The sequence below is a fragment of the Cephus cinctus genome, unplaced genomic scaffold (genome assembly GCF_000341935.2).
Source record: "Cephus cinctus unplaced genomic scaffold, Ccin1 Ccin1_scaffold2474, whole genome shotgun sequence".
Taxonomy (NCBI): Eukaryota; Metazoa; Arthropoda; class Insecta; order Hymenoptera; family Cephidae; genus Cephus; species Cephus cinctus.
This window is the reverse complement of record NW_014334268.1, coordinates 8608-30475: the sequence shown is the minus strand read 5'-3', so window position 1 is coordinate 30475 and position 21868 is coordinate 8608. Positions and strand designations below refer to the sequence as shown.

The following is a 21868-nucleotide window of genomic DNA, read 5'->3' as shown; positions in this document are numbered from 1 at the left end:
CCATTTGAAATAACTGTGTAATTCGAAAATTTGCCGCTTAAGGAGGCAGCACTTATAACGAAAGTATATATCAGAGATGTGTAGGGAGATGCAGAACGCTACTTTTGAAACACATCTGAAAACAACGCTGAAAGTCAGCTCCTTATGCATACCTGCACTGAAGTGTATGGTGTGACTAGTATTCTTAATAGGTATTTTACCGATGTTACGTAGCAGAACTATTGAAAAAGCCTATTGTTGAAGCGTTTTTAAGAGATTTTAAAAAAGTGCGATGCTGGAGCTGACACCCCTGTAGCACCTCAATTTTTGTTGCACTACAACTGGAATTATAACTTACACCTACATTCTACTCGCATGGAACAGCTCCCCAATTTTTCTCAAAGTATATACTAATCATTTTGAATTTATCTTCAAATAATTACCGTGCTATTCTCATTATCAGATTTTCAGTATCTTTAATTCTATTGTTTTATACTATTAATACTTAATTACTGGAAGTTTTACTATAAGTATTTATACATAACTACTTTTAAGAATAGATTTGCCTTTTATGAATAAATACCAGAAACGAAAAATATGTTTTTTAGTGAATGCACCTGAAGACAGCTAAACTTTTATACTATGCTGTATGTCCAACTGCTGATAAATTGGTATTTAAACCTCAGTCGGTTATTTGCACGAGGGACTGTTTGGTTTTCTAACGTTGTTTGATAAGTTTTAATTTGTGAAATGAACAATTAATAGCAATGCTTGAGGAAAAAGAAAAAATTATAAACACAAAAAATGTGTTTCTTACTTCACTGATAGTAAGTGTCAGTCAAGATTGTTTCGTGTATTTAACTAAGGTTAAATAGGGACATAACTAAGGTTTAGAGGGCGATTATTAGTTCTATGAGATCTTAATTCAGTAATATTAACTTATAGAGGAGACATTTATTTATAATTTTGTAGAAATGTTGACGCTATATGAAAGATTGAAGTATGAATGATTAATTTTCATTTATCGTTAAGCTTGTCAATCAACTTAATAAATGTATTAAAGCATGAAATATGATTGTTTGTATCTATACGAAGGAAATACAAAATTACTTGTATTAATCTTAGAACCTCTTGCAATATCAATTCAATAAATGAGTTTCTTACTAATATTTATAAAGTATTTGAAGATAAAAGGATATATTTCATTATTCAGTCAGGGGGCATGGCAGGAACATTTGTGGATTCTGCGCTATTTCCACTAGATACATTGAAAACACGACTCCAAAGTGAAAAGGGTTTTCTTAAATCAGGTGGATTTAAAGGACTTTATAATGGCATTGGTCCAGTTTTAATAGGTGCTGCACCAACAGGTTTGATTAATCAAATTTATATAATTTTATTAGATTCATTTAATATTGCGTATTCTTATTGATCGAATAGTCAAATAACTTTTGTTTTAGCTGCCCTGTTTTTTATGACATATGATAGTGTTAAAGCAATGCTTCAGCCTAGGATTTCAGAGAAATATCATTCATTCATTCACATGGGTGCTGCTTCCCTTGCGGAATTGGTAATTACATTAAAATGGCATGTTACCGATAATTTAATCAAATGAATATTCTTCCACTGAAGATATATTGAAATGAAAAGGTAGCCTGCTTGGTGAGGGTACCAGTGGAAGTAAAGAAACAAAGAAAGCAGGCATTAATTCTAGAGAAAGGAAAACTTGGAATCAGAATGCTTTATCGTGGTTATTGGAGTACGGTATTACGAGACATGCCTTTCAGTCTGCTTCAATTTCCAATTTGGGAGTATTTTAAAAAAATTTGGGCACGTTACAGTAATAGGGAAATAAAGCCTACAGAAAGTGCTCTTTGCGGAGCTATAGCAGGTAATTCCCATTGTAATATATTACAATGTCCTACTACCGTTTGAATGTCAAACATTTTAAGATTTCTTTCCATTTCACATTGAACCTAATAAAAGAATTTTGCTAGGTGGAATTTCTGCTGCAGCCACAACACCTTTGGATGTTGCAAAAACAAGAATAATGTTATCCAGTAGCACAGCCTGTGCGTCAGAACTTAGAATTTTCCATATGCTTCAAGTAGTGTACAAGGAGCATGGAATGCGAGGGTAATATTTTCAGATAAATTCTAGTTTAACTGTATCGACTATATAAATCGTTATATTATATTTTAGCTTGTTTGCTGGGATTGTTCCAAGGGTGACATGGATCATAATAGGAGGTTTCATATTTTTTGGTGTGTACGAACACTCAATGGTCATCGCAAAATTAATATTTCCAACAAGAACAATTTCATATGAGGATCATAGGCAGTGATAGATAAGGTCGATAGGCAAAAATTCTCCAACTGTAACTGACTGTACAAGTGTATTGTTATTTTATCTTAACAAGAGACCAATTTTAACAGTAAACAATAGATGACCATAGAAACAGATATAAATATTTCTTCCTTTCTATGTATAAAATTGTTCTTTTTGCTGTAATTATAAATTACAATTACTATAACATTTTTTCACAATATATAAAACATTAGAAAAATATATCTTGATTTCCCTCTCCTTTCTGTTTTACGTATACTCATTTTCTACCTGTCCATACGCGTGTTATACATTTATAGAGCAATAAACTGTAGTTATCAACTCCATGTATTTTACCTTTTGTTTTGCTCCAGTAAAATCGTAGCCATTGGCATACGACAATGAGGACACCATGTAGTGCAATGTTATTTCAAATAACTCTAAATAAGCCAGGGATACTAAATCACAATCACAGATTCACTGAATTGTATTGTTTTTCATCTACCGTTGAAAGAAGTTCTGTAGCAATAACAGAGATCAGTGGTGCGTCGATAAATCTCGAGACCATTCGTAACCTCAGACTTTAACATGAAAGTGCGCGCATTCAATTTCATTAAAGTTTTGATTTTAAACTAACCATTAGTTTTTCCAGCTTCATTGCCATTTGAAGGTTTCCAGAAATTTTCAGCTTTCCCATCATAAATGCAGTGGCAGGTTTCAATTTACCTAAGTAATAATACATGCACATTATTTTTCATAGAAAAATGACTAAAACTAATAACTCATACCTACGATACTCTGACCACACTTTTGAATTTGTATGTAGTCTTTTGAAATAATTAATTTACATCTTAACTCACCAGTAAACATGGCAAAGAAATTCTTTGAATCCATAGTCAGTGTTGCATCAGCTGGCTGAGGCGGCTCGCCTTTACCAAGAGCCCCTTTCCCATGTTTAAGATCCAGGAACCACGTTCCTTCCTCGTCTCCTAGAAGAAGAAAACATTGAATGTGTAAGAAAACAGGAGAGGACAGAGAGAAACTTGTTAAACGTAATTAGGAAGTCTGAGTAATCGAATTAATTACCTTTGACATTGAACTGATATACAGCTCCAGTTTTGCTAACGAGATCAGTACTCAAGTTCGATTGAATGGCGAAAAATACTTCAGCGACTTTCCCATCGCCTAAATTATTTTTTCCCTGAGTTTTTTCATCTTCTACCTGAGCCTTGTCAGATTGTAAAGGATCCAGGAAAAAGTCAAGCATCAACTTTTCCTTTGATTCTAAAAAATATTGGCAACTTTACCTCTTCGAAGATACAACTTAACAATACAGAAGCAGTGCATTTTTTAGTGGGTTAAAATAATATTATGTAATACGTATATTACCTGGATTACAAGTATATTGATCGAAGTCGGTAATTCCTTCCTGCTTCAATATATTTTCGTCAATTAAAAACTGACCAGTAATTGATTTTGCATTCTTACATATTACAGCATACACAGCATCAGCCATGATTTCTGGTTTGCGACTGTGATTAGCCGCCTCAGAGCCAGCTAGCATTTCAATTGCAGCAGTATGAATAGCTAATAATTAATAGTATCGATTACAATTCGATTAAATATTCACAACACAGCTCTAAAACTATTAATTCGTTTACCAGTTCTTGGCCACACTGCATTGACAGCAATGCCATCCTCCTTAAACTCTTCTGACATTCCAAGAACACACATGGACATTCCATACTTTGCTATTGTATATGCAACATGATTTTTGAACCAAAATGGCTTTAGGTTCAAAGGTGGACTAATATTTACTATGTGGGGATTCGAACTTTTCAGCAAATGCGGTATACATGCTTTCGATCTAAAAGAATGTTTTTAGTTTTTCAATTGTCCATTAATGTAAGATTAAATTGTATCGAGAGAGCATATAGAGTAGCAAATAAAAGTAGTTACACAAGGAATGTTCCTCTTGCATTGATATTATTCATTAAATCGTATTTCTTCATGTCAGTGCTTAGAGTGCCTGTTAAGGAAATAGCACTGGCATTGTTGATAAGAATGTCAATACCACCAAACTTTTTAACAGCACTGTGTACAGCTGACATAACTTGACCTTCGTCTCTTACATCCACTACGCATGGCAGAGCTTTGCCCCCAGCCTTTTCAACTATGAAAAAACTATATAATTAATCCAGATGCTTGTAAAAAAAAAATAAAAAATATAATTGAATTATATAATTCTTAAGTAATTTGCTCAAAGTACGTTCTCACTTTCTTCAGCTGCTGTAAAAATAGTTCCAGGTAATTTTGGATGTGGTTCTGCTGTTTTTGCAGCAATAACAACATTAGCTCCATCCTTTGCTGCCTTTAGAGCAATACTCTTACCAATTCCTCTGGAAGCTCCAGTAATAAAAAGTGTCTGGCCAGCAAGTTTTCTAAAATAGCAATCTTCTAAGTACAAAGTACTTTAACAAAAATCTAACTTTGAATTTAGTTCCAGGCTAGGTCTATCAAGTATTTTATTAAAGGAGCATCAAAGAGTTCAATCCTCTATTGATATTATAAGACTGAATAAGCACGATCTAAACAAATATAAGTATCATAATTTTATGAAACAATGCTTTCTCAGTGTCCAGAATGTCGATGTGAAAGTATCTTCAATCTAAGCTACCTGCAAAGTACTTAAACCTTGAATAGTTTCATGGGCATTGTTGAAACAGATAACTAAATGACTGCTGTTAGCCTATTCACATCACTAACGCCCATCACCATAATATATATGTGTATAATTTGCCTAGCCACTATACCAGATCACATATATATGCGCCTAATGGGTATCAAGATAAAACAAAAAATGTTGGCGATAAGGGCGTATTTTCACTTTCCCATGCAATTCAAATGGGTTAAAGAAGTTCGTTTATAATATCCGATAAAATATCGTAAGAATAATTTAATATTCATTACGGTATTCTAAAAGTACGTCTCTTACCCTGTGTTGATCATTTTACAAAGTGGAAAATGTGAACTTTCACAAATGATATTTGAGGTCAGCACTCCTTAAAGGTATTCGAACAGTATCCAAAGAAATGACAGTAGAAGTTTTATTTATATACAGCTAAGTACTTTCCACAGTCCAAATTCCAAAGGGCAAAACAAGATTGAACAAAATTTTGCCACGATACACAGGTTGGCAAGATTGATGAACTTACGGGACATCCATTTTTTTAAATATGCATTAGAACTGATACAATTAACGAAAAATAGTTTTCTCGATATCGTTAGATATTCCATAAATGCTGATATTGACAATTCTAATTGTTTATAAACACAGACGTCCGTTAATTAATTTTTATCGTTTGACATGTTGGCACCGACCAATTAAAATTCATCATGGCGTTTTAAAATAGCAAAAATAGTGTTTAATTGCGCAAGTGTAAAAAATGAACCACGTGCGTAGGTACCTACATTCAATAGAAATTACGAATTTTATTTTAGACGTTAAGACGGAATTAGATTTACGATATGTGTGGAATATACTGTTGTGTTTCACCTTGCAAAACTGAAAATGACAGCTGTCATAACTGTCGTGTAAATATTGAAGAGGTAATGACTATAAACAAAATTTTTTTATATAGTATTATTGTATTAATTAATAATTTTACTTTATCTTTCAGTGGAAGCTATGCAAAGACTTGATCAGTGCACGTGGCCCGGATAAAATGATTGAAAATGTTGAATCTCTTACAAGTGAATGGTGTGGACATTTTGTAGGTAGTGTTTTATGGATGCAAGGTACTAATCTAATATCACAACCATGCACTGATGGGAATGGCAATATATTACTTTGGAACGGAGATGTTTTCTATGGAACCTTAGTGAGTTAATACAGTGAAGAATGCACAATATTATTGAGTTTGGCAAATTAATTCATAAGACCAATTATTAATTTGTATTTACTTCTTTCAGGCTAATGGCAATACATGTGATACATTAAATATTTTAAATACTTTAAAAAGTACGGATAACGTGCTTTCAACTTTGCGAAAAGTTCAGGGTCCTTACAGTTTTATATATTATCAGAAATCTAGTAAGCATCTATATTTCGGTCGAGACTTTATTGGTAGGCACAGTTTACTTGTAAAAATGAATTATGCAACAGACTCTTTATTACTGTCCTCTGTTGCAAATAAACAGTCCAAAGATTTTATCGAAGTTCCTGCTATAGGTATTTTCATAATTGATTTATGTAAATCAAAACTAAATCTCACTTGTCATCCTTGGAAAGAACCAGATTTGCGATTTACAGACGTTATAGAAGATTTAGAAGGAAAGATTAACATAGATATTGATGTAACGGACACCATAATATCTGAAATTGAGCCTGTGACTTTACAATTTCATCCGGAAGTAAAGGATGTTGAATATTTAGATAGTTTTGAAGATTCAGTAAATTTCAACCAAGTAATGGCACATTTATTGCAAGATGAGAAAGTACAACACAGAGTGAAACATTTGCTAGAGCTTTTGAAGAATTCAGTAGAAGTGAGAATAAAGAAGAAACCGAATTTCTGCAAAAATTGTATAAAATTGATACTAAATGGAGAAATTATTAGTTGCAAACACTCAAAAGTGGGTATATTATTTTCTGGAGGGTTAGACTCAGCTATTTTAGCAGTAATTGCCAACAGCTATGTACCAGAGGATGAATGTATTGACCTGATCAATGTAGCATTTGAAAAGCCATGTAATGCGAATACTGGAAAACAAACTAATTCCATCAATTACGATGTACCTGACAGAAAGACTGGTAGACATACGTTTTCCGAATTACAGTCTATCTGCCCCAAAAGAAAGTGGAACTTCATTGAGGTATATATCTCCAATAAAAAAATTTATTTTTTTACTGTATATAAATGCAACTGTTATAATAAAACCTTAATTCCTCAGGTGAATGTCACACAGGAAGAATTACGAAAGCATCGTGCATCTCGAATTTGTAATTTAATTTATCCACTTTGTACTATTTTGGATGAAAGTTTGGGTTGCGCAGTTTGGTTTGCTAGTAGAGGAAAAGGAATTCTGTATCAAACGGAAACAGAATACGAATGCCCTTGCAGAATACTCTTACTAGGTATGGGAGCGGATGAATTGTTTGGTGGATACATGAGGCACAGAACAACTTTAAAACACAAAGGATGGGATACTCTGACACAAGAATTGAACCTGGAATTGTCTAGAATTTCAGAAAGAAATTTAGGTCGTGATGATAGAATTGTCGCTGATCATGGTCGACAATCTAGACTGCCATACTTGGATGAGAATTTTATAAAATATGTTGAAAGCTTAAAACCGTGGGAACGGTAAGTAATCACTGAAATCGAATTGGTCCTAAAACTATTATAAGCCTTTACATTTGTTTTATACTACTTCTTTTGTGTACACAGATGTTATCCAACAGATAAAATGCCTGCAGGTCTTGGAGACAAGTTATTGCTACGCTTATTAGCCCGTAAGATTGGATTACAAGAAACTGCTAATTTCCCTAAAAGGGCTTTCCAATTTGGATCTCGTATAGCTAACGGAAAAGAAAATGCCAAGGATATATCGCAACGATTATAGAATATTTTAAATATATAAAATACTTCATATGTGAATAGTATTACAATCCAAATCAACATGCGGTATGAAACATTTTTGTAAGCTTATAAAATTTTGTAAAGAAATTATACAACTTTATATCCTACTATATACCATATATGTTATCATTTTTTTAGTTATCACAAAATTGATACTATGTAATATTGCAACAATGATAGCAGTGACAAGAAACTCTAAATATTTCCTTAAATACACATATTCTAATAAAATTATAAAAAATAAGTACATATAAACATTAAACTCTTATCAGATAATTATAATTCTCTGATGTAACAATAATTGCATAACATCAATCAGTAAGCCTTAAAGCATCGTTTGCCTTGAAAGACCAAACCTGAAACTCTTGACCTGTCTGAATAAAAATATAAAAAGCTGCTACCTAATTCATATACTTAAGTAGTAAGCAAGTAAACTCTTTTCATGAGACCCAAGAAAACTTCTTAAAATAGATAGACGAATAATCTAGAAAAATCAGTATAAAGTATAAAACAATCATAACGTATGAACAACCAGTGGAAGGGGAGCGACTAACAAGGATAGAAAAACCTAAAAAAAGGAAAATCGAAGGGTGAATAAGTAATGGCGGATGATAAATGATATTTTTTAAAAGATTACCATGATCAATCAAATATTTTCAGAAGTCAACACAGTGATTTCAAAAAAAAAGTTGAGAGTACACAAATTTCATTCGATAAAAATTCTTGTTGGAGCCACATTGCATTCTAGAAAGAGGCTGACTGTCAAATAACAGTCGGGTCGTTATTATAACGTCACTACGTTAGTCAATAGACCTGTCAGAGACGCAGTTGCGTGCGTGCGTGCGTGATCAGGGACATTTACAGCAATGTACCTTGAATCAGGAAGAATTGGCAAAGTTTCTGGGAGTTTGTGCATTGTCTAAAGAATCGGGAATTTCGGCAGGACGCCGTGGTGGGTGCTTAGGATGGATATCTGGTTCATCGACAAAACTGGTTACAAACGTTGACAGACATACATATATATTGCATGACGTTTTTCTCGCTGAGCAAAAGGATGCTAAATTGTTTCCAGCTGATTCTACTGACAGTTTTCTTACGCGTTTGACAGGTGAAATTGCGTAATTTCGTACCAGTGTCGGCTTCTCATGTGGGTTTTCACGTGATTCTTTGAGACTGTGCACCATGGCGCATCTTGATGCTCTTTTCAATCCCAAGCAGTATTTAAGCCCTGAGCCACTCACTGATCTCTGCTTCAAATTAATCTGTGACAACCTGGACATTATTTCTATTGAAAATGAGGATTCCTATCGTGAGCTTGGCAAGGGTCTTGCTTTCCCCAGTGAAATATGTGACAAGCTCATTAAGTTCATGCAGCGGAGCAAGACAGCAGATGTTAGCGATAACTTTCTCTCCATTTTTAAATCAGTACGGTCCACCAGACTCAAAAGAGTTAAGATAGTGGATGCTACACTGTCGGATGAATCTGTTTTAATCATTGCCAAACATAAAGTTACTGAACTGGAACTCACTGACTGCAGCAACCTTACTCGAATGTCATTGGAGTATATTAATGACCATTCGGAGAATCTTAAGAGTCTTACATTGGGAGGAAGTTCTGATGTTGTTCCTTTGAAATTAAAAAGTGTTTGTAAGAACTTTATAATGATTATACCCATCTACCTGTGTTAAGAATGTTAAATACTTATTTAATTTTTGTTTAGCAGACAGACCTTTATCAATTAATTACCATAGAAGAGGATATGCCCTAAGAGCACCGAAATTGAGTCGGCTCTCCCTGTGGCGTGTGAAGATACCAGCAACAGATTTTGATCTTCTATTGGGAGAACTGCCCAACTTGACACACCTGGACCTGACGGCAGCATATGACATTGGAAATCTGTCTTTCTACACGCTGGTCCCACATTTGGTCTCGCTCACTTTGTACAACGTTAAAATTAATACAAATCCACAATTATTTGTTAAAAATGTTTCACACCTAAGAAGATTAAGGTAACAGCATAATGCAGTAATAAATAAAAGGTCTAGACCAGATCTATATCTTAACATCGCATTAAACATTTCCTAGGCATTTGGACATCTCGCAGTCAAACCACAAATATGGCCAGTTTGATAATCCTAATCAGGTCCTAGCGGAATTAATAGAGGGTCTACCTGAATTAGTTTCCTTAGATATAGGGGGTACGAACTTGGCCGGAAGGGGAGTAGCAGAGCGTCCACATGATAAACTACTAGTTAACTGTACTCAATTATGCGATATACCAGGACTTGCATCAAGAGTTAACAAACCGCTTCAATTCCTGGGACTATACGGAACATCTCACGGTGCTTGCAGAAGATTCGATATCCCAGCGAAAGTGGTAAGCCATTGAAACATCTTTTGTTATTCTTCTGACAAACTTTTTTATATGTAGAACTCCTATACATTCGTTTGAAGTACATCCTAACGTCTAACTGGCACCTTTTTTTTGACTGTTATAGATCGCAGGAGATGCGACCGAGGAGCAAATATTAATTGCAGCTCGAGTGTGTATGAATAATCGAAGTGAACTCCTACAGAAGGTGTTGAATGATCTCTATCACATCTTCAGAAATGAAAGCTGCCAGCGCATGGACCAAGCACTGTGCACTGTTTTGGAAGCTATGGAGAAACACCCATCCGAAAAGCATATACAAATTTCAGGAAGGTATCGTGACTTCTTTTTTTTTTTAATTCTTTACGATAACGCGCTCTTGTCAAATTATGTTTTAACAAATTATTTTCTCTTTGGCATAGTGCAACCCTGTTTTATATAGTCAAAATGAAAGAAAAAAGTGGTCTAGTAGCTGGAATGAAACGAAGAATCATTGGCACCCTTCTGACCGGAATGACGTATCACAGAGACGAGGAGACAATGATGAGGAACGGCTGCTTGGCACTATGTCAATTTCGCATACCACAGGACGTGGTGCGTCATCAATTTTAATTAGTCTAATTTTAAATAAATATTGTCATGTTCACCTTAAGTATCTTGCACATCATCCAAAGTTATCTGACCAATACTAATTTAGTAAAATTTATTTGCATAGATGTGGAACTACGAAGCGTTGGTTAAGGTCCTTCTGTATTCTGCACGACATGCTGAACCCGAAGGTTTTGTCCAGCGCATTGGGATATATTTACTAAACTCCTTAGCTTGTCAAGTTGACGGCCGAGAGAAGCGTCTTCTGGGAGAATTAGGTTGTGTCGGGACAATGCTCAAGTTAGTAGAGTACAGACTGGAGTCTGGTATATTTGACGACGTCCTTGAAGTCGCTTGGTCCACCATGTGGAACATGACTGACGAAACCGCTATAAATTGTCAGCGGTTCCTCGACGAACAAGGAATGCGTCTCTTCCTAGGATGTGTAGCAGTACGTATCACTGTACTTAGAAAAACTATCTTCCCACATTTTAAAATGCATCGATACTAACCATACCATCCCACAGGCATATCCTGTCAAGGAAGAGCTACTGCGAAACATGATGGGACTCTTGGGTAATGTTGCCGAAGTGAAATACCTAAGGATTCACTTGATGCAACAGCAGTACGTAACAGTTTTTGTCAACTTACTGCACTCTGACAGTGATGGAATCGAGGTACTTCATTTTCTTATAATTCATTCTCATTCCTCTGTATTGTTTGACAGGCTTAAAAACATTTGTATCGATGACTATCATCTTTGATTTGCAATCAGGTATCGTACAATGCAGCTGGTATCTTGGCTCACATGGCTTCCGATGGCAAGCAAGCTTGGACAATTCTGGAACCGACACGTGACGAAGTTTTGTTGTTGATGGTTCAAGCAATAGAACGTTGGGACCTATCAGCAGAACGTAATATTAATTATCGATCATTTCTACCCTTATTACGTCTACTGGATGTTTATCACACGCCACAGTGTCAATACTGGGCTGTATGGGCTCTGGCCAATCTCACGAAGGTCTACCGTAAGTATCCACTTACTGTCAATGATGCACTAATACTAGATTATCATTATATTGACTTTTATACTGACTGTTTTTATTCTGTGTAATAGCCACTAAATACTGTACGCTCGTCGAGAACGAAGGCGGCATGGACAAACTGAGAAACTTATTATTCGATTCAAGACCTTACGAAAGGATCAAGAAACTGGCGCGTCAAGTGATTCTAAATTGTTGCCACGCACGTACCCAGTTTCCATCAAATTCGGAAATCAATTTCGACGGATAAACAATGTTCTTCGTTTTTTTTTCTTTAAGAACGTGAAACGGTACAGGGAATGATGACTATCTATCAAGGAGTATAATAAGGAATATGTCGACTCTTGAAATAATTCATTGAAATTCATATCCCAGCATTGATTCTACTCATGCATATTTTTCTGGGAATCTTTTTTCTCTTTCTGTCAATTCTGTTTGACGATTTTCCGAGAAATGTATTTACTTGTCATAGTTTCTTGTGACTCGATGGCATCCTTTAAATTATTCACCATTGCCCAGCTATCATTCTCTGTACTTCTCAGTATGAGGACGCAATTCACTGGCGCGTGGAAATTTTCATCGATGTACATAGCAGTCCTGTATTTTAAGAGGACGATTTATCGAACGGTATTAATCGTAACACGAATACTTAATTTACCTGCTCTTCTTCGTCTTAAGACACTTCTTACGTAGTAACGAGCATTAGCCTTTCGCTCTTTCTTTTTTTTCTGTTGTTGAACGGCTCTCGGGATATCTCCATCTCGATTGGCTTGCTTTGTTTACGCGCAGAACTCTATTTGTTGACTTTCGTAATTATTCTTCTCCTTGCAGGACGAGAAAAAGTGAGAAAAAAGATATAAGCATATACGTAACGTATGTATGTCGCAGTAATCGTTTAATAAATCGTGCGATTTCGTTCTGGAGCGAATGAAAGATTATGAAAGACGAATAGAGTGAACAAGAATGATTGAAGTGAGATAGAGGGAAGTATGGTATTATTATAAACCGTGTTATAATAGAGTACCTTATTGTAAATAGTAGCGCACGAAAAGGAGAGTTCACGGAGTGCTTTAGGTTTGTACGTTTTTTGTATATCGATAAAAGGATATCCTGATTAAATTGATTCTTTAAAATGTTAAGCAGTCATTTAAAAAAAAAATACAAAGTGTTTTTCCGTTGGAAGGGATCTTTATTGACGTTACAATAATAGTTCGGATCGTTCTAAAATTATGGTAAAGAATCAACGAGGAGAATTTCATTCGAAATGGCAAAGTGCAAATAAATATTTAAGATGGCTATTAATAAAATATACATGTTTACCGAATGATCGATGGTTATCGAAATTCGATAGCTTGTAAATATAAAGAGAGAAACTCCTTTTAAATACGCTCGAAATACAGTGTAAAATTTAGAATATTTCTTGTGTTTCTATTTGCCGCTAATTGTTATGCAATTGTTCCTTTGTAACGATAATTTGTTACTGGATTTTAGTACTGCGAGAGTCAAAACAATTACTGCCTGCGATTTGTAAGAGAAACAATGGGAAAACAATAGCTGTGATTCATTTGACTCGTAGTTGTTTCTGGTTTTTTTTTGACGCTAGATGGAACTTGGTCCGCGTGTCCGGTTCAAGTCCGTCGGTTCCAATAATTCAGTAGATTGCCAGGACGCCGTAAGGCCGACATTTTCGTTCATTTGCACTACGTAGACGAGTCGAGGAATTGTAAGGGGGCCGGTCTTGAGTAATTGTGACAATTTCGAGCTTACAGAACGTGGCGCGACTTTCTTTGAAAGCCGGTATGTATTCTTAATCGATCTTTCTTATATCTAACAATTTAAGAGCGATGATAAGTCAGAAAAGTAGTTAGCGAGGACGCAATCAATTCTAGCAATGGTCTTGAGTCTATTGATTTTTTCAGCTAATATTTGGTGTCAACTGTTGCTTTGTAAAGAGCTGTTTGAAATTTTTAGTTCCTATTTATTTATTTTGTTCCTTAGTATATATTTTTTTATATTAAAATTGCTATGCTTTTCGGACTGCTCGCGTGTATGTGTGGTGTCTGATTGGGCCTTGGCCTCGCATGAGGCGTCCAATTTGGATTGAAGTTATTTGGAAGGCAGTAAGGATTAGGAAATAGAAATTCTTAGTCGGAAATTGTTCTGCTCACGAAACAGTTTATTTTTGCAGTTATTATAATCTGAAGATTTATTCTGTACGTTCACATGTATTTAGCCTTTGTAGCCAAAATGAATAATTGTTATTGCTGTTATATGAAACCTACAATCTTATCAAGTGTGGCTGTATATGGTTATCATGTATGATGCCTTATAAATATTCTTTATTTTTACTTTCTACTTTAACAGAGGCTCTATGGGTGTATGTGATATAGTTGCGCATTTCTCATACATGATATAATGTTGATACAATTAATTATTGTCATTGTCACTGATACAAAGAGTTATAATTGTATCTTATAAAGTTACAAGTATTTTTTATATGTACTACATTTAAAATATATTACTATTTTTCTCCGTAGACCATTGTCACCATTTTCATCATTCGTGACTCAACTATATGCAATAATCATGAGTTACGGCTACAATAAGTACAGGTTAGTAATTTTGTAGAACCTTCACTGGATGCGAACTGAAACCACTTGACAAGCAATTAATTATAAATATAATGTGGCTACCAGAAATTATTGATAAATCCTTATTGGCAGCTCCAGCATGAGCTCACGTGGGCGTGTGTTCAGCTCTCGTGGTGGTGGCAGTTCTTACAGAGGACGTGGAGGAGGTAGTGGTGGAGGAAGTGGCGGTAGTGATTGGAACAGTGGATCAGCTGCTGGAAACGTTACCAGCAGAGGTGGCTACTCGTCATCCAGAGGTGGTAGATTCAAATATTCTACACCTAGCTATGACTCCCGTTCTAAATATACTCCAGGTTAGTTTCAGCACTTAACCACTTGCACTGTCAATTCGTTGCCAGTGCAAGTGGTTAACAGCTATCGAATCATGTTCATAATATGAGAAACGACAAACTAATAACTGCTCTACGATAGGTGGAGGTTCTGAAAGATATTCAAGCAGAGGTGGTCGAGGAGAACATTCTAACAGTTACAAGCGTCCACGGGTAAGTAACCAAAAGAGTACTTGTATGTATAACGTATATATCTATACTGCTTACAACACACAAATTATCCAATAATCAAAATAAAAAAAAAAAATAATCTCCAATATCCTTAGGATTCATATTCTGGCAGAGATGACCATCGTTCATCGAGCGAGTCGACACGTAAAAGAATTAGAAGTGAATCTTACCAGGTATTTATGTCTTTGAAATACACATAACCTAGTTTTAAATTACCAGCACTTTGCATTCTAATACATTTGGAAAGTCGCATCAGACTCAACGCTTAGAAAACAAGATGAGTAAGAATCAGTGATAAATTTCATAATACGAAAATTTTCAAGAATTTCGTGAAAATGAATCACGTGCCAGTCTTCCCAAATTAGTATGTTCCGCCTAGTGATCACTAGAAGGTTCAATTTCATCCAGAGTAGATTGCTTAGAACTTTTTTGAAAACCATAAAACTCGAGTTACGATACGTAGCTCGTTAATTAAAACATGAATTCAGCATAGAACTCATAAGTTGTCATGCTTTCCTTTCAAGCGACGAGCCGACGGCTGCTCGAGCACCAATTCTTTTTGTGTTGGGAGAGATAAACAGCTGAAACGGCGCGATAGCGACCAGATAAAAAGATGAAAGTTGAAAAGATGAGATTATCCTATCTAGACAAGATGATAATATCATTAACTACGTATAGGCCCACGTGCCGTCTTCGAGCACCATGACAATAAAATGGGCCCCACTAAATTACAACACAAAAAAACTATTCCCGCCCTCTAATGTATCACAACGTTAAAAAAGAAAGATACCGAATCTTTCCACTGAGAATAATAAGAAAAACTCTCTCGATCGCTTGGCGCGTGCTTAGACCGAATAGCTGTGCAAACAGACATCATGACATTTACCGTACCCGTGATGCTGTGGAAACAAAAAGTGAAGGAGGATACGTGGCGTCGATTGCTTTGTTTTTTTCATTATCTTTTTACTTCATAAAAGCCACCAATTTTCCAAATTCTCAATCCGACATATAGCTACTCTGGAATTTATCACTCTGTTTGCCTCCTCTTTGACAACCACCGGCATAGAATAATAGATAGATACGTACTAGAAACGTTAATAGTTACCTTCCTCTGAACATTATACCGATAATAATCAAAATAATACATACAAGATGGCCACACGTACGATTGGCGAGCACGACACACAATTCACGAGATTTTGATAATAAAGCGATCGGCCATATCGTGAGAGGTCTCTTTATATAGAAGGAAAATGAAAAATATATATATATATATATAAAGAGAGACAAAGTGATGTCAGGAGTCAACGATACGTATCAGAATACAATGACAACCACGTGGAACGGCTATAGCGAAACATTGACAAATAAATGAGGCAAAATGATTTTAAAATAATTCAAGTAACCAGCGAACCGGGGTATGACGTCTGAGTAGGAGAAGAAGGTTATAGGAACGTGAGAAAGAGAGAGAGAGAGAGAGGAAAGAAAGTAAATACTTATAGAGACAGACGAGCGAGCGAGAGAGAGAGAGAGATAGAGTGAACGAGCGCGCGTGCGAGAGAGAGAGAGAGAATTATAAGAGAGAGATAAAAACTTTAAAAAAAAAAAAGGACAAGAGAGACAGCACAATTGAATTTGCTTTGGCAGGGAGGAAGCAGCGGAGGCGGAGGTTCCCAGAGGTATTCGTCATCGTACGGCGGCACGTCGTCCTCGGCTCCTTACGAGGAGAACAAGAGATCATCCTCGTCGGCAGTATACGACGACAAGCGGCAGAGCGATCGCGCCTCCACGTATCATCGCTCGGAGGATCGTCACTCGGCGTCCAGGAGTTACGCGCCGCCGCCGCCGCCCCGGATTAGCGAGATGCCGCCGCCGGTACCACGTTACAACACCTCCAGCCGTGGTAGAATATCCCACCAGAATACCGGATACAGGGGTCGCATCTCGACCCGGGGCGGCGGTACCCGCGGAAACGGCGGCGGCGGCTTTCATCGTATGGGCTCCAGGTCCGACGTCATCCTGGCGCGCAAACGATCGCTCAACATGCTCGAATATCGTCGGAAGGTCCTTGGCTCGCGTTCGAGAGACTACATCCAGCGTGTGCGCATGACCAGCACAAAATTGCGCAGGAGGTAACTTATTAATAAACAATCAGTTAATTGAGAAAATTGGGAGAGAGATAAAGGGAAAGAGAGAGAGAGAGAGATATTTAACGATAATAATAATATTATAATAATAATGCCGAGAGCGAGCCCTCCTCTATCCTAAATGCATTGTAGCGGCGTCTGCATACGTTTGACCTCTTGAACTTAACGATTCGATGACGATGAGGAATGTCGATATGCCTGCTGTCCAAGATCGCAAGAATTGTTTGCCAATATTGCCAATATATATATATATATATATATTTATATATATATTTGTAATATCTATACACAAAATATATTATAGAGATTATCAGAATTGTAATAATAACGGTAGAAGCTGGCAACGTGATCTTGTAATTTGAGGATAGAGAAATGGCCCTAACGAGAACGAATTTTTAGCAACAATCTCATTTGATCCGTCGAACAGTGTCTGACCTGGTTGCGCTTGAAGACGGAAGATCTGATTAACTATGTGATACGTATATATTTTACAGAAATGAAAAAGAGCGCTCAGGATATACTCGGAGATATGTTTGAAAAATATTGAAAAAGGGAACACGCTCTTTACGCATGCGTCAAGTTTGCCAACGTCGTTACGTTGTCGTTTAATTAAATTTATAGCACTCGGTGATATATATATATATATATACATAGAATGATTATATACTGGCATCGGATAGCGTCATTAGAGAGACCACAGTAACTAAGTATCATCACTAGAATTGTCAAAAACGTGGAGAAAACGCGATATATGTATATATACGTATATAGAAGTGCCTACGCATTCGCGGGATAAAAAAAAAAACAAAAGCAAATATGTACATAGTCAAATTGGAAAGAGTAATAGAGAGAAAAATAATGCTGTTACTACGTTATATATGTAATGTATCCTACAAAGGTATAGAGCATAAACGATACAGCGAGGAAGTTGAAACTAAAAACTTAGAGAGAACTCAAACCTATAAATATATACAGACGTCCATAGAAAAAAAAAAAAATACAATAATTTGATCGACAAATGTAAAATCTCTATATGTATATGTATGACCAATTAATTATGTACAAACTAGAGGACGAGAGAGAGATATATATATGTACGAGTACCTAAATACGTTTTGGTTATTAATTAACGATGGAGAAGATAACAAATAGATGGAGTCGTCAGATAATTAAAAAAAAATAATAATGCCAAAATGCCAATGAGGTTCTATATATAAAAAAAGAGTATATGCATATGTATATATATAAAGTATGACAAAAAAATATTGCTATGCCAATAGTAGCGGTACTACTAGGCTATCCGGCAGTAAAAAGGACTCGGGATCCGGTTCCAGCATGAAGGACAAGGACAGAGAGATGGCCAAGGCTATTAACGCGGAGTTTTCCGACGACGACGATGACGTGGACGACAACAAGAGTAACTGGGACGACGACGAGAAGGTAACGTGTGTTTCCAATGAAGGAAAAAAAAAAAATTAACGAGTAAGAAAACAAAAAAAAAAGGTATTGAAAGCGACGCAGAATGCGTCCAGGTCAAATGAGAATCCTCGGAGTTTCGCGAGGATACTCGACGGAACTGCGTTGTTGTCGCTACGATGAGTGGGAGGCTTTAACTTGGTAACATTGGTGCAGCCGCAAGAACACGAGGAAGAGGAGGAGGAGGATGATGATGATGACGAAGAGGATGATGTGGAGGGTGATAAGAAGAAGAAAGATGAGAAGAGAAAGAAGGAGAAGCAGGAGAGGGAGAGGCATACTGAGGATGAGGAGGAGAAGGACGACGAGGCCAAGGACGACGAGGATGACGTTAAGCACGGGGTAAGTCTTGGCCAGGTGTATGGGGTGTATACGAGTCACCTGGTTTTTCTTTCCGTGGATTTTACTTGCTGTGGCGTTTTGGGCATGTTCTTATTTGTTGGTGTTTCAATGAAACAGGAGGACGATGCTGAGGACGAGGAGAGAGACGAGAATGATAAGGGTGAACATCCCAGGGGTGCCGGGAACGAGGAACTGCCCAGTAGACGCGACGGTAGACGCTTCATTAAGCTCAGCTGTCCCCATTGCGCCCACCGCAGCGTTACCTTTAAGGAGTACTCGCTTCATTTGTACTCCGGGCGACATAACACCGCCATGAGACGCGTCGCGGCGCGGTACAAGGCGATGCTTGCGAGGATGCGCGTCGTACAGAGGCAGGAACAGAGGAGAGTCGAGACTAGGGATGCTGCTAGGGGCACGTTACCCTCGCGCACCATTTTCTGTCCCATTTGCAAGCTGAACTATCGCTCCTTGAAGGCCATGCACCAGCTCTCTGACTCCCATCGTCAGATGAAACGGTTCCTCACTCCGTTCTGTCGTGTCTGCCGGATGCAATTCCGCTCGCCCATGAGTTACGAGACTCACGTTTGCTCCTTGGATCATATTAAGGTAGAATTGCTGTAGATTTTGAGGGTTTTTTTGTTTTACTTTGCATTCGGGTTGTGGCTTCTTAGGGTGACGTTTACTTGTATATTGTAGAGGAAGAGTATGGTCGAGGAGAGGATGAATAACGGAAGCGTAGAGGCGGAGGCTGACTCGAGTGGTCCTGACGAGGATGATAAGGAAGTAAATCTGGACAACTTCATGACTCTGGACTCTGTGGGGGATGTTGACGGTAATGTATATTCCTTGAGTGAGGTTTGGGGTTTGTTGAGTGAGAGAGATTTTAAGTAGGCTGGGTTATTGTAGCCGAGGAGGATGAGGAAGCTGGGGATAAGAAGAAGAAGGAGAAACCGGAAGGGGAGACCACTGCCGAGCCAGAAAAGAAACCTAAGACCAAGCAGATGATAAAGGTCGGCGCAGAGTATATTAAGCGTGTGGAAGTTCAGTTTTGTGAACTGTGCAAGGTCTACCTGCCCCAGAAGAGCGACAACAGCGAGAGGGCCATAGCTCTTCATTGCTCGTCTCGAATTCATCTGAAAAGGTATTCGAACGTTGGTAATCGAGCAATCAGTCAAGGGGGTGAAGTATCGAAGCTGGTATTTTAATATGTCCAGATACGTCCGGGACAACGACGATAAGGCACTACGTCGACAGGCTGAACGGATACACTTGCAGACTTCCACGTCGGCGAATACTAGCGTCGCCAGCAGTAGCACTCCGGGTACCATAGAGACTACTAAGACATCGACAGCTGACAGTCCTCAACCTCCAACGTCCTCAGCAAGCGGTACTACCTCAGCGACGGCTACGGGGGGCACTTCCAACGTTGTCACGGAGAACGTAAAACCTGCGGATCAAAAGAATGGAGCTGCTGCCGAATCTGAGAACAAAGGCAAACCCGAGGCCAAGGAGGGTCACGAGGAGGAGGATGAGGATGACTATCATGTTGACGGTGGCGACAAGCTCTGGGACGACGTAGACAAGGACCTGGGAGTGATACTCAGGGAGACTGAACCCGGGACAAAGTCTAGCGACGACGAAGACTCGCGATACGACCGCTTCCGCAATTCGGACACGAAATTGCAGCTGCTGCAACACGGTAAAGAGAAGGAGAGAGACAACGAACAGAAGGAAGTCGAGGATAAGGATGTCACAGCCAAGAAGACGGAAGTCAAGGTCAAGATTGAAAAATTGGAGAAGTAATTTCGCGCGCATACGTGCCATGGAAAATGATTGGAGCCTAATCCGATCCCTTCACGTGTGACGTTGATTGCATATTAATCGGTCTGCTGCTTCGTGTACGCTGTGGCATCGGGACAAGAATTCTGTTTATAATTATTATACATGAAAATATAAACAAACAAATAAGACTTGTAGTTAGCGTCGGGTAAAAAGTGTTACGGTGACGTCTGATAGCTCTTGACTTATTGGCACTAAAGTACATGATTATTTTTTTTTTCTCCCTCTTGCCAAATGTCAATCCAACATTTTAAACGTCTTGTTACTGACACTCGCTAGATTAATGGAGCTAAAGCGGTCATGTGAAATTTGTTTAAACTATCAGTCGCCTGGCGATTAGCTGTGAACTGCGTGTTTACTGCGAATTCGTATTTGTCGAACAATACTGATGACAAAACGTGGAATTTTCATCGCATTGTGAACCATTAAGTGAAATACCTAAATCAGATTTTTTTTAAATAGGATATTGACCATTTGTTTCATATACAACAGTGTTGCCAAACAAAAAATAAAAGTACGACGAGAATGTACAACTTTTCCATCACTTCTTTCTCAAACTTTCATTCGTGGCATTCAATAATTAAAATCTCGCTAGCTACTTTAATCAACGACTTGAACAACATCCTGTCACTGCAGGGTGACAATAGATATTAATTCCGTAATATTATTGTGATCAAAATAAAAGAATACTGTGCAAAAACTACGTCATGTGTATACTAGTTGCAATAAACCGTCTACATTAGTAGCGTTTTTGTTTTTGTCGGATGAATTTCCAGCGTGGAAAAATCTTTGAAAAGTCCGTAATGTAGCAGAGCAATAAAAAGTGAAGTGTAATTAAGATTTTCATTGATTGTATAATATTTACGGCCTGCCGGAAAATAAATCTTGTATGGCTAATAGAGTTTTAAGAATGTTTAATCAAAGTAATTGTTACAAAGCAGTTTTGAAAATCGAACACTTAAAT

General features: G+C 37.4%; 5 protein-coding genes across 10 annotated transcripts; 4 read left to right on the top strand and 1 right to left on the bottom strand.

Moving 5' to 3' along the window:
* Positions 1-562: 562 nt before the first annotated feature.
* Positions 563-2359, top strand: LOC107274188 (S-adenosylmethionine mitochondrial carrier protein homolog). Of its 2 annotated transcripts, none has more exons than XM_015753028.2 (6): positions 563-806; positions 1193-1349; positions 1440-1549; positions 1630-1870; positions 1977-2115; positions 2182-2359. In XM_015753028.2, the coding sequence occupies exons 1-6, from the start codon at positions 747-749 to the stop codon at positions 2321-2323; spliced, it is 849 nt and encodes a 282-aa protein (XP_015608514.1). In that variant the 5' UTR covers positions 563-746; the 3' UTR covers positions 2324-2359. The 2 variants fall into 2 exon arrangements, with proteins under 2 accessions (XP_015608514.1, XP_015608516.1); XM_015753030.2 differs by lacking the exon at positions 563-806 and adding an exon at positions 825-979.
* LOC107274185 (hydroxysteroid dehydrogenase-like protein 2) lies at positions 2140-5466 on the bottom strand. 2 transcript variants are annotated; one of them, XM_015753023.2, is made up of 8 exons: positions 5300-5466; positions 4582-4745; positions 4264-4477; positions 3966-4171; positions 3694-3891; positions 3391-3588; positions 3165-3293; positions 2140-3030 (listed from the first exon to the last, which is right to left on the bottom strand). In XM_015753023.2, the coding sequence occupies exons 1-8, from the start codon at positions 5311-5313 to the stop codon at positions 2918-2920; spliced, it is 1236 nt and encodes a 411-aa protein (XP_015608509.1). In that variant the 5' UTR covers positions 5314-5466; the 3' UTR covers positions 2140-2917. The 2 variants fall into 2 exon arrangements, with proteins under 2 accessions (XP_015608509.1, XP_024947204.1); XM_025091436.1 differs by lacking the exon at positions 5300-5466 and having other exon boundaries at positions 4264-4488; positions 4582-4716.
* On the top strand, positions 5364-8056 carry LOC107274183 (asparagine synthetase domain-containing protein 1). Its single transcript, XM_015753017.2, has 6 exons — positions 5364-5496; positions 5806-5913; positions 5985-6185; positions 6277-7179; positions 7258-7670; positions 7755-8056. The coding sequence occupies exons 2-6, from the start codon at positions 5833-5835 to the stop codon at positions 7927-7929; spliced, it is 1773 nt and encodes a 590-aa protein (XP_015608503.1). The 5' UTR covers positions 5364-5496; positions 5806-5832; the 3' UTR covers positions 7930-8056.
* Positions 8057-8766: 710 nt separating this feature from the next.
* On the top strand, positions 8767-13365 carry LOC107274182 (protein zer-1 homolog). Of its 2 annotated transcripts, none has more exons than XM_015753013.2 (9): positions 8767-9594; positions 9668-9956; positions 10033-10324; positions 10446-10651; positions 10741-10912; positions 11034-11357; positions 11434-11583; positions 11682-11934; positions 12024-13365. In XM_015753013.2, the coding sequence occupies exons 1-9, from the start codon at positions 9129-9131 to the stop codon at positions 12197-12199; spliced, it is 2328 nt and encodes a 775-aa protein (XP_015608499.1). In that variant the 5' UTR covers positions 8767-9128; the 3' UTR covers positions 12200-13365. The 2 variants fall into 2 exon arrangements, with proteins under 2 accessions (XP_015608499.1, XP_015608501.1); XM_015753015.2 differs by having other exon boundaries at positions 9073-9594; positions 9671-9956.
* A 161-nt stretch (positions 13366-13526) lies between these two features.
* LOC107274181 (zinc finger protein on ecdysone puffs) lies at positions 13527-21742 on the top strand. 3 transcript variants are annotated; one of them, XM_015753011.2, is made up of 12 exons: positions 13527-13746; positions 14487-14561; positions 14673-14893; positions 15012-15082; positions 15196-15273; positions 16748-17232; positions 18528-18687; positions 18880-19065; positions 19183-19671; positions 19762-19897; positions 19972-20206; positions 20280-21742. In XM_015753011.2, the coding sequence occupies exons 2-12, from the start codon at positions 14536-14538 to the stop codon at positions 20866-20868; spliced, it is 2676 nt and encodes an 891-aa protein (XP_015608497.1). In that variant the 5' UTR covers positions 13527-13746; positions 14487-14535; the 3' UTR covers positions 20869-21742. The 3 variants fall into 3 exon arrangements, with proteins under 3 accessions (XP_015608497.1, XP_015608498.1, XP_024947199.1); XM_015753012.2 differs by having other exon boundaries at positions 18531-18687; positions 20280-20868; XM_025091431.1 differs by lacking the exon at positions 16748-17232 and having other exon boundaries at positions 20280-20868.
* Positions 21743-21868: the final 126 nt, after the last annotated feature.